The sequence below is a fragment of the Syngnathoides biaculeatus genome, chromosome 6 (assembly GCF_019802595.1).
Source record: "Syngnathoides biaculeatus isolate LvHL_M chromosome 6, ASM1980259v1, whole genome shotgun sequence".
Taxonomy (NCBI): Eukaryota; Metazoa; Chordata; class Actinopteri; order Syngnathiformes; family Syngnathidae; genus Syngnathoides; species Syngnathoides biaculeatus.
In genome coordinates this window covers 14,295,790-14,313,579 of record NC_084645.1, presented here as the reverse complement: position 1 = coordinate 14,313,579, position 17,790 = coordinate 14,295,790, and the positions used below count along the sequence as shown (strand labels likewise).

The window sequence follows — 17,790 nt, the reverse complement described above, 5'->3', positions numbered from 1 at the left end:
GGCTTGGGGGCGCGGTTTACCCCTGATCGTCTTAGGAAAAGAAAACTCGCTTACTGGATAATGGCCACGCTTCACTCTTAAGAAGACCCCTACTGCTTCTCAGACGGGAAAAGATGTGGCGGCGTCAATTTTTCCCATTAACTCGAACCCATCCTAAACCACATTAAGCCAAACCCCTAGACATAAACCTAATCATAACAAAGAACATATTTTGTTCTAGTTTATGCAAATATGATACATGTTTGAGATGGTCATTTCATAATAGCTGCATGGGCTGCGCTTCCTGCGAGGCCTCCAATCGTGTAGCGGTCGGGCATGTCCTGCTCAGAAATTGAGTGGGAATCGCGATAACACATATTTCATCTGACATTATCCAGGTAAACTGACGTCACTCTTCAGTACAACTTTATTACCCACAGAAAATGATTTACACAACAACAAAAATCCGCTAAACAGGAATAATACATTTTCATAATTAGATATTTAACTATATTTTAAGATAATACTGAGACGTTAGTGAAGCATTTTTCATTTCAAATAATTGAATGCTAGAGTTTTACTATTTGCTCATAAAATTGCTCACAAAATATACCCAATTGCTTGCAATACTGCAACAACAACAACAAAAAAATAGAAAAACTATGGTTTTAAATTGTGACAACAGTGAATCCACTTAATTCCATACATTTTCTGGGTTGCACAAATGTTCTGTTTTTATTTGAAACACAGCTACACAACACATTTTAAGAGAAATGGAAATAAAACAAGAGTAGAAAAAAATGTCTGTGCCTGATTCTGATTCAAAATCAAAATACAGTTTGGAGACATTTTTGTGTGGAAATGTAATTTAATCATACATTACAATAATTAAAATAAACAGATTACACATGCATGTGTGTGTATGTCTATACAGTGCCTTGTGAAAGTATTCAGCCCCCTTGAGCTTTTCAACCTTTCGCCACAATTCAGCATTCAGACAAAGATATAAAATAAAACTTTTCTTTGTCAAGAATCAACAACAAGTGGGAAACAATTGTGAAGTGGAATGAAATTTATTGGATATTTTATACTTTTTAAACAAATATAAAACTGAAAAGTGGGGCGTGCAATATTATTCCACCCCTTTACTTTCAGTGCAGCAAACTCACTCCAGACGTTCAGTGAGGATCTCTGAATGATCCAATGTTGACTGATGATGATAAATAGAAGACTGATCAGAGATGCAGCCAAGATGCCCATGATCACTCTGGATGAACTGCAGAGCTCTACAGCTGAGGTGGAAGAGTCTGTCCATAGGTCAACAATCAGTCGTACACTGCACAAATATGGCCTTTATGGAGTGGCAAGAAGAAAGTCATTTCTCAAAAATATCCATAAAAAGTGTTGTTTAAAGTTTGCCACAAGCCAGTTGGGAGACACACCAAACATGTGGAAGAAGGTACATGAAACCAAAATCGAATATTTGGCCACAATGCAAAACAATATGTTTGGCGTAAAAGCAACACAGCTCATCACCCTGAACAGACCATCCCCACTGTCAAACACAGTGGTGGCAGCCTCATGGTTTGGGCCTGCTTTCCTTCAGCAGGGAGAGGGAAGATGGTTAAAATCGATGGGAAGATGAATGGAGCCAAATACAGAACCATTCTGGAAGAAAAGCTGTTGGAGTCTGCAAAAAAAAAAAAAAAAAAAAAAAAAACTGAGACTGGGATGGAGATTTATCTTCAAACAGGACAATGATCTAAAACATAAAGCTGAATCTACAATGGAATGGTTCACAAATAAACGTATCCAGGTGTTAGAATGGCCAAGTTAATGTCCAGACCTGAATCCAATCAAGAATCTGTGGGCAAAGCTGAAGACTGCTGTTCACAAACGGGCTCCATCCAACCTCACTAAACTCGAGCTGTTTTGCAAGGAAGAATGGGCAAGAATTTGTCTGTCGATATGGAAAACTGATAGAGACATACCCCAAGCGACTTGTAGCTGTAACTGCAGCAAAATGTGGCGTTTTCAAGTATCAATGCAAGGGGGCCAAATAATATTGCATGCCCCACTTTTCAGGTTTTTATTTGTTAAAAAAGTTTAAAATATCCATTTCATTACAAACCAAAACATTTTTTTCTTGCTGCCCGAGTCCTTCTCGATAGGCTTTAAAAGTTTGTCAGTTTTCCCATAGTCTTTTCTACAAATAATACAAACAATATTACCACGCACTTCTATCGCCATCCATCCAATGGCTAGATCTGTATACAGTACGTCCCAAACGTTATTGATGCAGTAATAATCATACAAAACTGTTCATTGAGAAAGTCTTTTCAGTTAATTTAAAATTTTTTTGTGTTTTTACCAACATTGATTTATTTTCTTGAATCCAAAACTTCCAAATCGAGTCAGAAACAGAATAGTCAGTTTTAAAAACAACCAAGTAAAAGTTAATATTCCTGGGGATCCTATATAGTTTCTTTTCTTCTATTTATTGATATTGTAAGATGATTTCTTTTTGTGAGCAGCCTGTGTAATCTTACAATTTGACATGTAGGGACTTCATTTTTGAGGGCAGTATATAGAGGATTTATTTTTGCATTGTTTGTGGTTGTTGTATTTGTACAGAGAATACCTATTTTTTTTTTGAAGCAGCGCTCTGACTGGCACAGTAGTGCTGTACTCTCGGTCACACGGCCGGTCAGGCAGTCGGTGTATTTTTTTGTGATAAACACAAATGGTCACATGTTACCCACCCAATCAGCTGTGTTTACACTGCAATGAGGAAGTGAAGTGCACTTGCAATATACCAAAATCAAGGCAGTTTTAATTGCGCGATATTACAACATCGTGAATAGTGTTACACCTCAATATACATATTACTAACACTTGCAATAGAAATGATAAAATGTTATTTGGCTAAATCAAATTCCAATACAACAAGCGATCATGACCACAGGATACTGTGCACAAGCTACAAATCAATACTGAAAACTATTAACAGCTGGTTTCATTTCCTTGAGGGACAAGTTGGTCATCTTCTGTTGATAACGACAAATACAAATTGCCATCTGGCCTGGAAAGCACATGCGATTGCTTGTGGAACTGCAGCGAACCTAAAACAAGTAATGAGGACAGGTTAGTCCAAAGTTTATGACCGCCATCCATAATCTCATATTTGATTAGACATGACCTAGTTAATACTTACCGTATATCCAGGACACAACTGAATTTGGTGTTTTTCTTTGATTTTTTTACAAACACAGGACAACATTACTACAGTATACATGAAAAAAATTTGTTGGTTAATTTATTGTTTATTTTTCTGTAATTTCTTTATTTTATTGGTTAATTTATTGTCTGGAAAAAGACTTCACGAGTCATTTTGGTATCTTTAAACAATAACTGGGCAGCACGTTGAGATAGTGTTTAGCCCATCTGAGAAGCGTTCAAATTTGATTTCGATTCTCAACTGAGGTCGTGCATGAGAGTTTCCTTTGGGTTATCCAACTTTCTTCCACATCCCCCCAAAAATGCTTTTAATACAATAATTGGAGGCTCCAAACTGTCCATCGGTGTGAAGGGGAGTATGAATGGTTGTTTAACTACACAGTATGTGCTCAATATTTGACACAGCCTGATTATGATTGAGTACAGTTCCAAACCACCGCAAACTGAAACCACAACGATGAACATATTCTTGAAGTAACATTACCCGAGTGTAGTTCAAGATTGAGCATAATTACCTGAGTAAAGGATTTTTTTTTTTTAGCTACAGCACTTGAGTTTTAGCCCATTAGCCTGGGTAAATGTTGGAATGCTGCGGCAGGTTAGAGCAGTGATTTCCAACCTTTATAGAGTCAAGGCACATATTTTACAATTGAAAAATCCCACGGCACACCAACAAAAGTAAATGTCACCAACAATGGATCGATTAATTAATGTATGTACTTCCTGCCATGTAATAGAAGAGGACTTTTTTGTTCTGTCTGTCATTGTGCCTCACTGGCATAAATCAATAAATAAAGAGACATTATTTCTTGGAAATAAATGTTTTTTTTAGCTAATACATGAAATTGGATAACTTCTCACGGCACACCTGAAGAGCACTCACGGCATACTAATGTACCCCGACACACTGTTTGGGAATCACTGGGTTAGAGTACAAGGTGTGTCAGAAATGTTCCAGGACTGGTGTCATAAAAGATAAACAGTATTTCAAATCCAGTCAACTACTATAGGTTTTGTAGAGTCTATGTAACATTCCCAGCTTTTTACTAGTTGGAAAATAACTGAAGGATAACTATTGAAAAACAACCATTAACACTCACACACCTCCAAGTATATACATTGCAATACAGGAGGCAGCCATAGTACATGGAGAAAACCCACCCAACCCAAGTATAGGGAAAAGTTTGAGATTCAAACATAGATTGACTGTGAGGCTGACCTGCTGACTGCTCAGTCTGCATGCCACCCCTTCATGCAATATAAGGGGTAATACAGCAAATTGAAGGTATGGTTTTAGCATGTTATGCATTTTTGCTCATGTTCTTTTGCTAGCTTATGATATACTGTACGGTGACATTTACTTACAGGATGCTTGAGCAGGTTGAGGATAAGGCTGCATACAGATGGGAGGGGCGTCTCCAAACATGGCAACCATCACTTGCAGGAGGCTCACCAGGTCACACTTCCCCTGACAGAGCCATGGACGGGTCAGTGTACCTGATGAATTGCTGTAAACCTCTCACTTGTGCTACTCACCTGCTCCCACTCCTGCAAGTATGGCAGCAGGACGTCACCATTGCTAGAGACATAGTTTCCCCGCAAGATCATCATGTCCCGCGAGGGCCTGACGTAGCAGATGGGGGCCGACTGAGGGTAGCTCTCCTCAAGCCACACAGATATGGGGATGTTGTAACTCATATCTAGCAGTGTCAGAAACAGAATATTTCAACAACGGTGAACTGTTCTATTGTGTGGACATAAATGACTATTGCCCACAATGAAAAATGTTTAATTATTACCTTCAAAAAGGATGGGTATAGTTCCCGTTAGACTCATCAACACCTTGGTGGTGCCATCATTGTAAACTGTACAAAACAACATGGGAGTTTTTCTTACTTGTTAAAAACAGAATCAATGCAACAAATAAAATGTTCTTTTTTTTTTTTTTTAGTTTCTTACTGTATTTATCCACCTTTGGAAAAAGGTCTTTGAAGTGGATCAATGCAATGTCTATGTCTTGCGCCACATGCTTACGAAGATATGTCTGTGTAGCAGAAATGCATATGTACCAACACACAGACACACAAATATTACCGTTACAAGCAACAATGTTTTCTGTACTGATTATTAATATTTCTGAATTGATCATCTAGTGACAATTTAAGGATTGTAGTATTTATCATACAGTATATTATATTCTCTTACCTTTGGCAGCATTTTCGTTATGGCACTTTTGCGGGATGTCATGATTGTATCTAAAACCAAAAACTAGTATTGCCTAGTCTTTCAAGATGACCAACATCCACTAACCTTTGTCATATTCTTTCTTTGTATTTATAGACAAGCACACAACTTTATGACCTCTGCACACACTTTATGAATGCAATAAGACCGCAGCGTCAATAAAACACAAACACGTGACTTACAAACCATAACAATTACCGGTATGCTACATGGCTCAAAAAAGATCTTCAGTCTGTGACACAGTTTCATTTATATGGGTATTTTAAAAAATAAATACCTGTAATACATGGCTGGCGGTTGACATAAATCAAATTTAAGTGTTGACTAAAATGAATTGTTTTCACCAGCTCACTAACAATATTAGGTATACAGTGAAGAAAATAAGTATTTGAACACCCTGCTAAATTGGAATTTCTTCAACTTAGAAATCATTGAGGGGTCTGAAATTTTCATCACAGGTGCATGTCCACTGTGAGAGAGACAATCTAAAAAGAAAAATCCAGAAATCACAATGTAAGATTGTTTTAATGATTTATTTGTGTGATACAACTGCAAATAAGTATTTGAACACCTGTCTACCAGCAAGAATTCTGACCCTCAAAGACCTGTTAGTCTAACTTTAAAAGTCCCCTTCCACTCCATGTATTTTCCTGAATCAGATGCACCTGTGTGAGGTCATTAGCTGCATAAAGACACCTGTGCACCCCATACAAACAGTAAGACTCAAACTTGTAACATGGCCAAGACCAAAGAGCTTTCCAAAGACACCAGAGACAAAAATGCACAACTCCACACGGCTGGAAAAGGCTACTAAATTGCCAAGCAGCTTGGTGAAAAAAAGCTCCACTGTTGGAGCAATCATTAGAAAATGGAAAAAGCTAAACATGACTGTCAATCTCAATCGGAGTGGAGCCCCATGCAAGATATCACCTCGTGGGGTCTCAATGATCCTTCAAAAGGTAATGGAATCAGCCCAGGACTCCACGACAGGACTTGGTCAATGACCGGAAAAGAGCTGGGACCACCGTTTCTAAGGTGACTGTTGGTAATACACTAAGACGTCATGGTTTGAAATGATGTATGGCACAGAAGGTTCCCCTGCTTAAACCAGCACATGTCAAAGCCTGTCTTAAGTTTGCCATTGACCATTTAGATGATACAGAGGAACCATGGGAGAAAGTTTTGTGGTCAGGTGAGACCAAATTGGAACTTTTTGGTCATAATTCCACTAACCGTGTTTGGAGGAAGATGAATGATGAGTTCCATCCCAAGAACCCCATCCCTACTGTGAAGCATGTGGGTGTTTTTCTGCACATGGGACAGGACAGCTACATTGTATTAAGGAGAGGATGACCGCGGCCATGTATTGTGAGATTTTGGAGAACAACCTCTTTCCTTCAGTCAGAGCATTGAAGATGGGTCGTGGCTGGGTCTTTCAACATGACAATGACCTGAAGCATACAGCCAGGAAAACCAAGGAGTGGCTCCGTAAGAAGCATATCAAGGGTCCAGTGTGGCCTAGCCAGTCTCCAGACCTAAACCCAATCGAAAATCTTTGGAGGGAGCTGAAACTCTCAGTGACAGCCCAGAAACCTGTCTGATCTAGAGAAGATCTTTGTGGAGGAGTGGGCCAAAATCCCTCCTGCAGTGTATGCAAACCTGGTGAACAACTACAGGAAACATTTGACCTCTGTAATTGTAAACAAAGGCTACTGTATCAAATATTAACATTGGTTTCTCAGGTGTTCAAATACTTATATGCAGCTGTATCACACAAATAAACCATAAAAAAAAAAAAATCATACATGGTAATTTCTGGATTTTTCTTTTTAGATTATCTCTCAAACAGTGGACATGCACCGATGATGAAAATGTCAGAACCCTCCCTGATTTCTAAGTGGGAGAACTTGCAATATAGCAGGGTGTTCAAATACTTATTTTTTTTCACTGTACATGTAGTCCTACAGGGGGCAAAAGCCCGTGCAATCTGTTGACTGGTCCCAAGCCTGAATAAACACAGAGGGTTGTCAGGAAGGGCATCCATCTTAAAACACTGCCAAACAAATATGAGCGTTAATCTAAAGAATTCCATACTGTATCAGTCGTGGGCCAGGTTGACAATGTCCGCCTCCAGCACCGTTAACCTCCAGTTAAGACTGAAGGCTGTTGGTGTTATAGAGAGGAGGATGTAGGCGTTAGGGTCACGTGGAAAAAGATGCCACGCTGTGGTCACCCCTGACATGACAAGCCAAAAAAGAATAGTCCTACGCAAATTAAAATGAGTAAACTCAAATAAATTATTAATTTATACAGCCTCTCATATCATTTCCCGACTTTTGATTTTGAGTACAGTATAGTATACAGTAATTCGGAATACAGTCAGTGTGTTGATGTCTTGGGATTACATTGATATGATTTAGTGAGATAGTTACGTTTTCAGTTACACTCGGTTTTTTTTTTCAATTTGAATGTTCATTAGTGTTTTCTTTGAGAGGTGTACCTTAGTGCATTAAATTTGTATTAACAACCACAACACAGTGAATGCTAAAAGTCACAGTAATTTATCGTTTTGATGAGTCGCTGTTCATGATCTCACCTGTCGGCAGCAGCAAATTGCACAGGTGAAAGGAAAACAATACAGTGGAGACCAAAACACATTTTCCTTAACATTTTTATTCCTGCCCCGTAACAGATTTGACATTTTTTCCAAGAGTACATACATATTAAATAGCTAAACAGCCAACATTTTTACAACTTCCAACCACACTTTCATTTTATAGTGTTCAAGGGAAAAAGAAGCCCTTGATTTTAAATAGAGGATGTCTTTTTGTGACATGTATACCTGGAGTTTACTGGCTAAGTATCCATGCGGCATCAATACAAGACATTCTAAGATGATGAGAATTTATGCATAGATTTGTGGAGTTGTGGCATAATTATGGTTTCGATATATAAAGTTTGACATGGAAACAACAAGCATAGGAAGTCACAAACCTTTCATCAGAATATCACTCAGCCAGTTGGAATCAAATGAATTTAAATAGATTTAGTTGAGTACTTTCAAGACATTCACAGTTCATACCCTTTATTTGAGGAAATAATGAATAGTTTAGAATTACTTTGCATTTGCACTCTCGTATGGTTGCTCATGGTGTTTACGACTTGTACTGTGTGGTGGGAAAAAATGACCACACTGTTGCACTAAATCGAAAATCCTCCCATCTGTTTATGTACATGGGATGTGAGTAGGATTCATAAAGAAATATAGTCACTAACTAACTAGCCGAGCAAGAGTGATGTAATTTGGTTTTTATTGGCTGTACACTACAGAAGCACGTCTTTTAGACAAATTTGAATATGTTGCAGTTTGCGTTTCATTTTCTGTACAGTGCATGTCTAAACCCGATGTGTTTTCTGTAATTGCACACTAAGTTAACAAGAGACCTAACTTCTTGTGTGCATCTACCTGTATAAGGAGCTACAAGGTATTAAGGGGTAAGGGCAGTCTTTGAATAAGTTGGCAAATGAATGCAGCAGTAGCGAGCACGCACAAGTTAGCAATGAGAAACACAGCAATGCAACCCCTGATCCAGCATTCATTACACATACTAAATGCTCACATACAATACATGTACAGTATATACATGGTTCTTGATCATAGTGAGGTTTGTGCGAATTTGAAGCATTCTGAGGCGTGTTGTGTGTCTGTGTTACAGGATGAGGGTGAGACAAAAAAAAAAAAACAAAAAACTTATGAGACTGAAAAGATTGTAGAACATACAGAAAGTTGTTTTCAAAATAAACGCTACCTACTGTAAATCCTGTTCGTGTAACTGTGCAAGCATTGCATGTTGCTCCTATCACGTACTGTATATGCAAATGCCTCTTCTGGGAGCAACTGTGCAAAAGCACTGTACCCTTCCTTGTTCACTGTGTAACATAAATTAGATCTGAATCCTACTGCACCTGCAACCGTGTGCTGTACAGTAAACAATACTGTTATTAAACTATCGTACTATTATTATCATCACTCTTACTCCTCAAAGACAATCCTTGGGGAAAAAATGTAAGGCCGCTGCATTCAGAACCAAAATGTCCCTTTCTCTCTGAGAGAAATGAACTTGAATCAGTCACAATTTAAAGTATAGGCAAGTTATGATAAGAATGAGCTCTTTATTAGTAGTGTTTGTGATTTTCTGATCACCCACCCACAAAATATGTTCCAGTTCAAAATCAAAACGCACATCTTTTCCAGTGAGGCTAACTATTAAACAACAACACAGTCCAAAAATTCCCAGGTCAGCCTCCACCTTTAAAAGGGAGGTAGTATTTTTTTTTTTTAAGTGGGTTATACAAGTGGTTATAGAACAAACAAATATTCAATGCCTACCCAAGTTCAGCGCAAAACATGGGCACAAGCGGAATGAGCATTTCAGAGTGAGGTGAAAGAAGGTTGGACTGAAGGTGTCCGCTGTAGATCAGTGTCAAGACCAAAAAAAAAAAGTTAGTTACCCAGCAAGAAAATGCTAGGATTGCTTCTAGTGATTAGTGGTGTTGCTTGCAGGTTGAGATGGAGAAGACAAAAAATGACAGGCCACACTTCAGGCAGCCACACAAGCAACAGTCAGTCAAAATCCTCCTTTCCATAAAAAGGGCTCTAGTTCAGATTCTTTACGCAAGTCCAAAATGGTAATCTTTTATTTTATCATTCAGTTTTTTTCTTCCTATTTTCAAGTCCATGCTGTGACTTTGTGTGCTGTAGCCTCTCTTTCCAAGCTGCCAAGGGAAGCTGTGGAAGAAATGTGGCAGGACAAAAAAGTATGAATAGCATTGTATGAAGAAACACTAACCTACTGTTTGTAGGAGAAGAAAGGAGGCCAACGGAAGTTATGGGAGTCACTTGCACTGAACATTGCCAAAGACATGGTGGCCATTTATGTGTTGCAAAAACAGTGATTTATCAACCTGTTGGCCTGAGGTGTGTGCCTTTCCATGGTTTGATGGGCAAATATGAATGAATGAACATGAGGTGCAGTCAAGAAGTACAGTAATGAGCCCGATTTCTCTCTCTTTATTTATTGCAATGGAAAGGCAATATATAACCAAAAAAAAGCCCAAGAAGTGGGGATCACATTGCTACTTCTGAATTATAACCTTTTTTCTTAACACAGACTATCATTGATGAACGAGGGCATGTATGCAAGCCTTGTAAATATCTGTCGGTTGCACTTTAAATTTTGTACAGGTTATTTAACTTTGCTCAGAGAAGTCCTGAACTCTAATAACTCCTTTTATAGGTCTAAAGAGGTGATAATCCGATGGTGCTTGATCAGGTGAGAATGGCGAATGGGTTGTTCAGCCAAAGAAACTCTTTGCTGCACAAAGCAAAGAAAGGTCCATAAAGATACAACTGCAGCTCCTGTGTCAATTTGGCACAAAGCAAAGCATTGTGGGAGGATGTCAGTAGTGTTTAAAGTGCACGTTTTGTGTCAATTATTTCTCGAGTCATTGTTTTATTATTTGCCATTTATGCTCTTCTGTTTGCTTTGGTGTGATCATTTTAGTTTCGATGTGACACTGGGAGTGTGACCAACATCTTCAGTCATGACCTGCAAACACAGGCAGTCAGTGGGGTAATGTAAGCTTCTTCTACTTACACATGTAAAATGCAACTGTTCCTTACTGCCTCGTGAGTGCCATCATATTGTAGTTTACGTACACGTTAAACACGTGCTAGCATACATTCTAACAGTGTAATCCGTGTGTTTAAGTGTACATTATTGGACAAGTCACACAACAACACTTGTATAGGTTGTAACTCAGTGTGCATATAAGGTGCACCCTAATGTAAGGCACCATGTCTGTGGCGCCTCATCTATTTAGAAGACAATTTAAGACCGCTGCAATCATGAAAATACGGTACATAAAAAAAAAAAAAAAAAAAAAAGAGAAAAATCCACGAATATGCGGGGCCACGAACTGTGACCCGCGAATGGGTAATTATTGCCAAACGTATTCCCTCACCTGCCTTGACTCAAATATGAATTTAAGATTTCCTATAGGCTCCAATATGATGATGGGCCACCCTTTGCAGCTACAACAGCTTCAACTCTTCTGAAAAGGCTGTCCACAATGTTTAGAAAAGTGTGTGTTTATGGGAAATTTTGACCATTCTTGCGGCAGATTTGTGAGGTCACACACTAATAATGTTGGACGAGAGGGCCTGCCTGAATCTCCGCTGTAATTCCTCCCAATGGTGTTCTATGTCAGGTTGCAGGCAGGACTCTGTGCAGCCCAGTCAAGTTAATCGAAACAAAACTCTGTCATCTATGTCTGTATGGACCTTCCTTTGTGTACTGGTGTCATGTAGGAAGAGGAAGGGGTTTCTAGTCTAGTCGCCCTGCTGGTCCTCAAGTTTTTATGCATCATACACATATCTGTGGAGGGAGGGCAGTGTGGGCTGGGTAGAGCACTCAGCCAGGTGTCCTGGAACTTTATAATATTACTACTGTTCAAAGACGAAGTCTCACTTTTATTCTGCTGTGGTTCGCACCCTTAATTCAACATATTCACTCTGTCCCCTAAAATCCTTCTCAGTATTTTCAGTCAATATCAGAATAATTTACAAATATACAACAAGCAGAGGGAGTATTTCATCCTCCTCTGTGGCACTGAAATACTGTTCCAGCACAAAAGATCCACCATTCTGCAAGGCTAGGAAGACCTGAAACGGAAAAGTTTAAAAAAATAGTTTGGAGGTCTGTTGTGACTCACTCTGCAGAAAGTTCCCGATTTATTTACACTATCCGCTGACGCCACTCCTTCAGTTTATGTGGCCTAATGCTTTGTGGCTGAATCACTCTCATTTCCAAATGTTTCCAAGTATTATTAATGCAGCTGACTTTGGAATATTTAGGAGCATCGGAATTTCACGACTGGACTTAATGCACAGGTGTCATCCTATGACAGTTCCACACTCGAATTCATTGAGCTCCTGAGATCAACCCCTTCTTTCATGTTTGAAGAAACAGTCTGCATGCCTCGGTACTTTGATACATCTGCAGCCATGGAAGTAATTGGAACACCTGATTATGATTACTTGGATGGGTGAGGCAATACTTTTGGCAATAAAGTCTAGCAGGCAAATCATACAGTTTGACAGCTCATTTTATGACCTAAAATTGATGATTTGACATTTGAAATGTTAATTTAGAAATTCTTTTTGAAATATGTGTTTTGACATGAGTAGCGAAACGTTTTCAATCATGTCATTCTCATTTTGTTTTTATATCAGATAGGGAATACTTATTAAAATCTGCAATTGTATCTTTGTGGAAAAAAAACAAGCAAACAGAACTGAGATTTCTATTTTAATATCGCCTAGCCCGATGTCAAAGTCGTCTCACCTTCATCACGATACCACACAGCGACAGCTCATACAGTCTTGGCCACTCTCATCCGGTGGGTTCAGCTTCCTCAGCTTGTGTTGCCTAATTTCCCTGACGAGTGTGTAGAACGCATCCTCTACTCCCTATATGCCCAGAAATACATGCATAAAAGAATCTTACCGTTAGTTCCTCCAAACTATTGAATCCTTTCAAATATGTTTCTGCTGTCTGGTCAAGGTAACTGGATACAAGTTAAGACAATCATTCCTGGAAAACAATCTCACCATGTTGAATGCACAACAATGTATGACGATACAAATGAAATACAAATTGACGGATTCTATTTATTTGCTGGCGTGACTGGTTGAGAGGGCTTTAACATTTATACCTACCAAGACTGTGATATTGAGAGTTAAACAATTGTCTAATTATAATAAACAGTTTTTTTTTATTGCATGTGTATTATTTGGGTTCAAGCTTCACATTATGTACCTGTCGTGTCTTTGCAGAGGTTTCAATGTAAGGGATGCCATAGGAACGGGCAAGTTCCTGGGCTTGCCTCGTGTCCACCGTGCGTGCTGGGAGGTCACACTTATTGCCCACAAGCACCATCGGAACATCGTCTGAGTCCTTCACACGTTTAATCTGCTCTCTGTCTCACACGCACACACACACACACACACACGCACACACACACGCACGCACGCACGCACACACACACCACACACACACACACACACACACACACACACAATTAAACATTAGGTCTTAAAGGCGAAAAGGTAAGTGAAAATAAATATGACACACCACAGAGAATAGTGTTGGGAAAAATCCCATTAAATTTGAATTAATACAAAAATTCCAAAAAGTTCCATAATGTTTATGAAATCAGGTTACAAAACTGAAATCTTTAGACCTCCTCCCACCCGTTGGATGATCTGTGTATGTGCGCTGTATGCGCTGAAAATGTGCCCAGCTTGGCTTTCATCTTTTACCCAAATACTTTGTCTAATATGTGATTAAATGTTTGTTTCACAGGCATGTGATCTGACTGAATGAAAAAAGACTGAAAAATAGCCAGGGGTCTGGGGCTGCAAGCATGATCAAAGGATGATCACCAATTTTAACGTGCAAGTTTTATAAATTGTATTATGAATGAAATATATCTCGTACATCTATAAATAAATACTATTCTGTTTTAAAAATGTAGAGAATATGATCGTTCATTATTTAGGTGCATACCTTTACCCCCAAAAATTGCAAATTCAAATACAAATTAAACTAAGTAAACTACTAGAAGTCAAACTAAATTGAATTCAGATTTGCGTCTAGCCAAATAGCCATTTTTAGATCGTCTCTCTCACAGTGGACATATACCTATGATGAAAATTTCAGACCCCTCCATGATTTCTAAGAGGGAGAACTTGCAATATACCAGGGTGTTCAAATACTTATTTGCTTCACTGTAAATACTTCTTGGTAATTTAAGATTGAGAAGAATAATTCCTACCTGAAATGAAATGATCGATACACAGACGTGGGTATTTGGTTGGGCTCCATCCATCACGTGTAATTGCCAAAATCCATTGATCTTTTTTGGTCTTTTCAGGTGGTATTAAATACAAATACCAATATTTAAATAAATGACCCCTTGTTTTACACAAACTCACATTCATTAACTATGATGAAAAAGAGGAGAAAGAGACGGCTCCTCTGTAAACGAAAGCGTATCGCTGCCATATGGAAACCTCTCTGCGACAGACGGTTTATTTTCTTTTTCTAAATACGCATTGTTCTCAAATGAGTCAATTTGGCATTATGAATACTTCTTGGTAATTTGAGATTAAGAATAATCCCTACTTGAAATGAAGTGATCGCTACAGAGGTGTGTGTGTGTATTTGGTTGGGCACCATCCATCACGTTTAATTGCTGAAATCCATCGATCTTTTCTGTTCTTTTCAGTTGGTATACTATAGAATGATCTCTATGGATATCTGCCTCATCTGTTGTGACAACCAACAACACAACAGGTCCTGGGTATTGTAAATATTTTCCTCAGGTTCAATGTCTAGCTCTATAAACTGCACCAAGAACACACAGCCAGTGAGCACTAGGACCCTGAGGAAGATTCAGATTCTGGTGGTGCAGGGGCCTGCTGAACTGCTAAAGGAAGAAGCGTGCCAGGGAGGAGGTGAACGAGGGATGCAGATGAACGACAGGGAGGCAGCAAAAAGCATTACCTCATTGTTACAGCAGCCAGCAGCTAAAGAAACTGACAGAAAGGAGGGGTCCGATCAATCTATTTGCTCCTTCCTCCTCAGTTCTGGTGCAGCAGGACACATCCACACTACTTCAAGCAAGACCAATTGTCATCAACAGCACTAACAGTGTTTATGTGCCTCAGCTTCTGGCCCTGTCATAAGTCAAATGAGGCAGATGTTTCACAAAGTATTTCATATACAACATTCAGCAAGAGTTGCGATTCCGAACAGTGTTGTGGCGCAACAAGGATATTGTAGCCATTTACTTTTTAAAATGTTGTAATGTATTTTGAGTCCTTTGAATGACGGGAGCGCTATCAAGGATATATTAAGTGGATATGTTGCAGATCCAGGATAGAAGCAACTGCTCTGCTCCTTCCTCTCTTTTTGTCCTTTGGTGTCCATGGGAGTGCCATCTCCAGCTCCCCTAATTGAGTCAGGATCGATGTCAATGGCATGGCACTGTAATCCTCCAGTTGGGGGCTAAACTGTCTTTAGCTGTGTTAAATGCTACAGCCTGACATCACCCAACCACTGGAGGACACACACAGACACACATATTTCCAGAGACACAGTGGAAATACATGCTGCTCTCTTCATACTCTCTAGCACAGGCCACATAGAAATGTGCACACACATGAAACGACAAATAAAATAATAAAAAAAACAAAACGAAATTCAGAATTTGCCTGGCAAACGTCTCACACCTGTATTGATGAATGTCCTCAAACGACTTAGTGTTGTTGATAGCGAACACGCAGAGGAACCCCTCCCCTGTCCTCATGTACTGGTCTCTCATTGCGCTGTATTCCTCCTGACCTGCAGTATCCAGGATGTCCAGCAAGCAGGTTTCTCCATCAATCACAACCTGTTTCCTGTACGAGTCCTGCAAAACATAAATACAAAATTCCATTTTGTTAAAACACAGCAATGCCTTTTCCTTGAGCTTTTAAGTCATGATCTCTGAAATTGCATTAAAGATCAGACACGAAACACAAGATGTCAGCATTGAAGATGTCACTTTGTATTCCTTTTTCTTGCTTTTTTGCTTCCTGGTTTCCATCTTTACCTGGCAGACTATATCACAGAGTTATTGAAGAAAACAAAAGGCGGTGGGATATGTTACTATTTCAACGGAAAATTGTGTACAGACATCACGTAGCTCAGCACACATTGCAGCCCAGATTTGGACGTCGCTCTATTTGAACTGTAAGTCATTCTACCCCCTGCGTGAGTTTGCATCTTTCATTATCGCCGGTATTTACGTTTCTCCTCAAACTAACACACACACCACACAGCAAACGCTCGCTAAACGAAGTAGAAAAAAAGCCCAGAGTCACGCCTCATTATCCTTGGGGACTTAAGCATAGGTAAACTCAACCATGAATTCCCTAATTACATGCAAGACATCGACTGTCCTACCAGGGAAAATATTTTAGACCGCTGCTATCCTACACTAAGCAATGCATACTTCCTGCAGCTCTTGGCTCATCTAATCACTACTTAATTCACCTAAAAGCAACATGCAGGCAAGAATTTAAGTGCACGAAGGTCTACGATGAAAACTCAACAAGTGGACCAATGAAGATAGAACTTCAAAGCTGTTTAGACTGCACAGACTGGAGTGTCTTTGAAAATTCAACGGGCTGCCTGAATGACTATACAGACACTGTTGCAAGCTATCAGTTTCAATGAATAGGTGCATGTACCTAAAAAATCATTTTGCACGTTCAATCACAACAAGCCGTGGCCCACTGCCAAATTTAAGCAACTTTGCTAGGCTAAGGAGGATGTATTCGATGTGGGGATAGAACCCTTTATAAATGCTCATGAAACCAGCTGATGAAAAAATTAATGTCGCAAAATTAAGTTGTAAAGTTAGACAAGTAGTTTAACGCTAACAACTGAGTCAGTCTGTCATGCAGTAAAATGGCAAAGCAATTACAACCAATCATCCCTGATTGTTCCTTTTGTGCATCAGTAAGGCATATACCCATGTCTTGAATTTGAAAAAAACATTTTGCTCCAGCACTCCGACAATCCTTCTGATGAGAAGCGGCTCAGATGATGGATGGATGGATGGATGGATGAATGGATGGATAAATGTAACTTTTTTTTTCTGTCATCTAGATGAATTCATCAGACAAGTAAATGCTTGAAATCAGAAGGAACGTACACCACTAGTATGACTAACACGGTAATTGTATATTATTAGTTTGGATGTCACGCTAACATCTTGCTCAATATTCCAGTGGGAATATGTAATATATGTAGTGACAAAAACATAAACAATTGTACCTCTATAGTGGGGTCATATTCATCCACAAAGTGGTTCTGGATGAGTTGGATGGTGAGTGCACTCTTGCCCACGCCTCCAGCTCCCACCACCACCAGTTTATACTCGGTCATCTTTGTCGCTGTGGCTCACAGACACAGACACACAGACACACAGACGCACACACACGCACACACACACACACACACACACACACACACCACACACACACACACACACACACACACACACACTCACGCTGCTGCTGCAGCTGTAGAGAAGAAAAAGCAAACAGAGACAGGCTTCCATTTAGTAGTGAAAAACAATGCACATTAGCAACAGGGGACATTTAAAACGTTTAAACATTTTTAAATCATTACCTATGATTGGTGACAGAGATGGCAG

At 39.3% G+C, this 17,790-nt stretch overlaps 2 protein-coding genes across 5 annotated transcripts in view; both read right to left on the bottom strand.

Annotated features, from left to right (window-relative positions):
• Nucleotides 1-713: 713 nt before the first annotated feature.
• Nucleotides 714-5,531, bottom strand: zgc:123278 (uncharacterized protein LOC641569 homolog). Of its 2 annotated transcripts, none has more exons than XM_061821909.1 (6): nucleotides 5,422-5,531; nucleotides 5,176-5,260; nucleotides 5,016-5,081; nucleotides 4,753-4,916; nucleotides 4,582-4,684; nucleotides 714-1,669 (listed from the first exon to the last, which is right to left on the bottom strand). In XM_061821909.1, the coding sequence occupies exons 1-6, from the start codon at nucleotides 5,461-5,463 to the stop codon at nucleotides 1,512-1,514; spliced, it is 618 nt and encodes a 205-aa protein (XP_061677893.1). In that variant the 5' UTR covers nucleotides 5,464-5,531; the 3' UTR covers nucleotides 714-1,511. The 2 variants fall into 2 exon arrangements, with proteins under 2 accessions (XP_061677893.1, XP_061677894.1); XM_061821910.1 differs by lacking the exon at nucleotides 714-1,669 and adding an exon at nucleotides 2,510-3,101.
• A 2,582-nt stretch (nucleotides 5,532-8,113) lies between these two features.
• Nucleotides 8,114-17,790, bottom strand: part of LOC133501841 (GTPase HRas) — a 32,142-nt gene continuing 22,465 nt past the window's right edge. The window contains exons 2-6 of one of the 3 annotated variants that reach the window (XM_061821913.1): nucleotides 17,409-17,656; nucleotides 15,818-15,996; nucleotides 13,341-13,500; nucleotides 12,867-12,991; nucleotides 8,114-10,249 (exon numbers count right to left, since the gene is read on the bottom strand). In XM_061821913.1, the coding sequence (XP_061677897.1) occupies nucleotides 12,872-12,991; nucleotides 13,341-13,500; nucleotides 15,818-15,996; nucleotides 17,409-17,519 (570 nt within the window). In that variant the 5' untranslated portion in view covers nucleotides 17,520-17,656 and the 3' untranslated portion in view covers nucleotides 8,114-10,249; nucleotides 12,867-12,871. The other 2 variants (XM_061821914.1, XM_061821915.1) reach the window with 2 other exon arrangements.

Excerpts from the sequence above, each read along its gene's own strand:
- zgc:123278 (XM_061821909.1), bottom strand. The coding sequence starts at position 5,463 with ATGACATCCCGCAAAAGTGCCATAACGAAAATGCTGCCAAAG. Across the intron at positions 5,082-5,175 it reads TCCAAAGGTGGATAAATACA|TTTACAATGATGGCACCACC; the intron begins GTAAGAAACTAA and ends TGTTTTGTACAG. Across the intron at positions 4,685-4,752 it reads ACTTGCAGGAGTGGGAGCAG|GGGAAGTGTGACCTGGTGAG; the intron begins GTGAGTAGCACA and ends TGGCTCTGTCAG.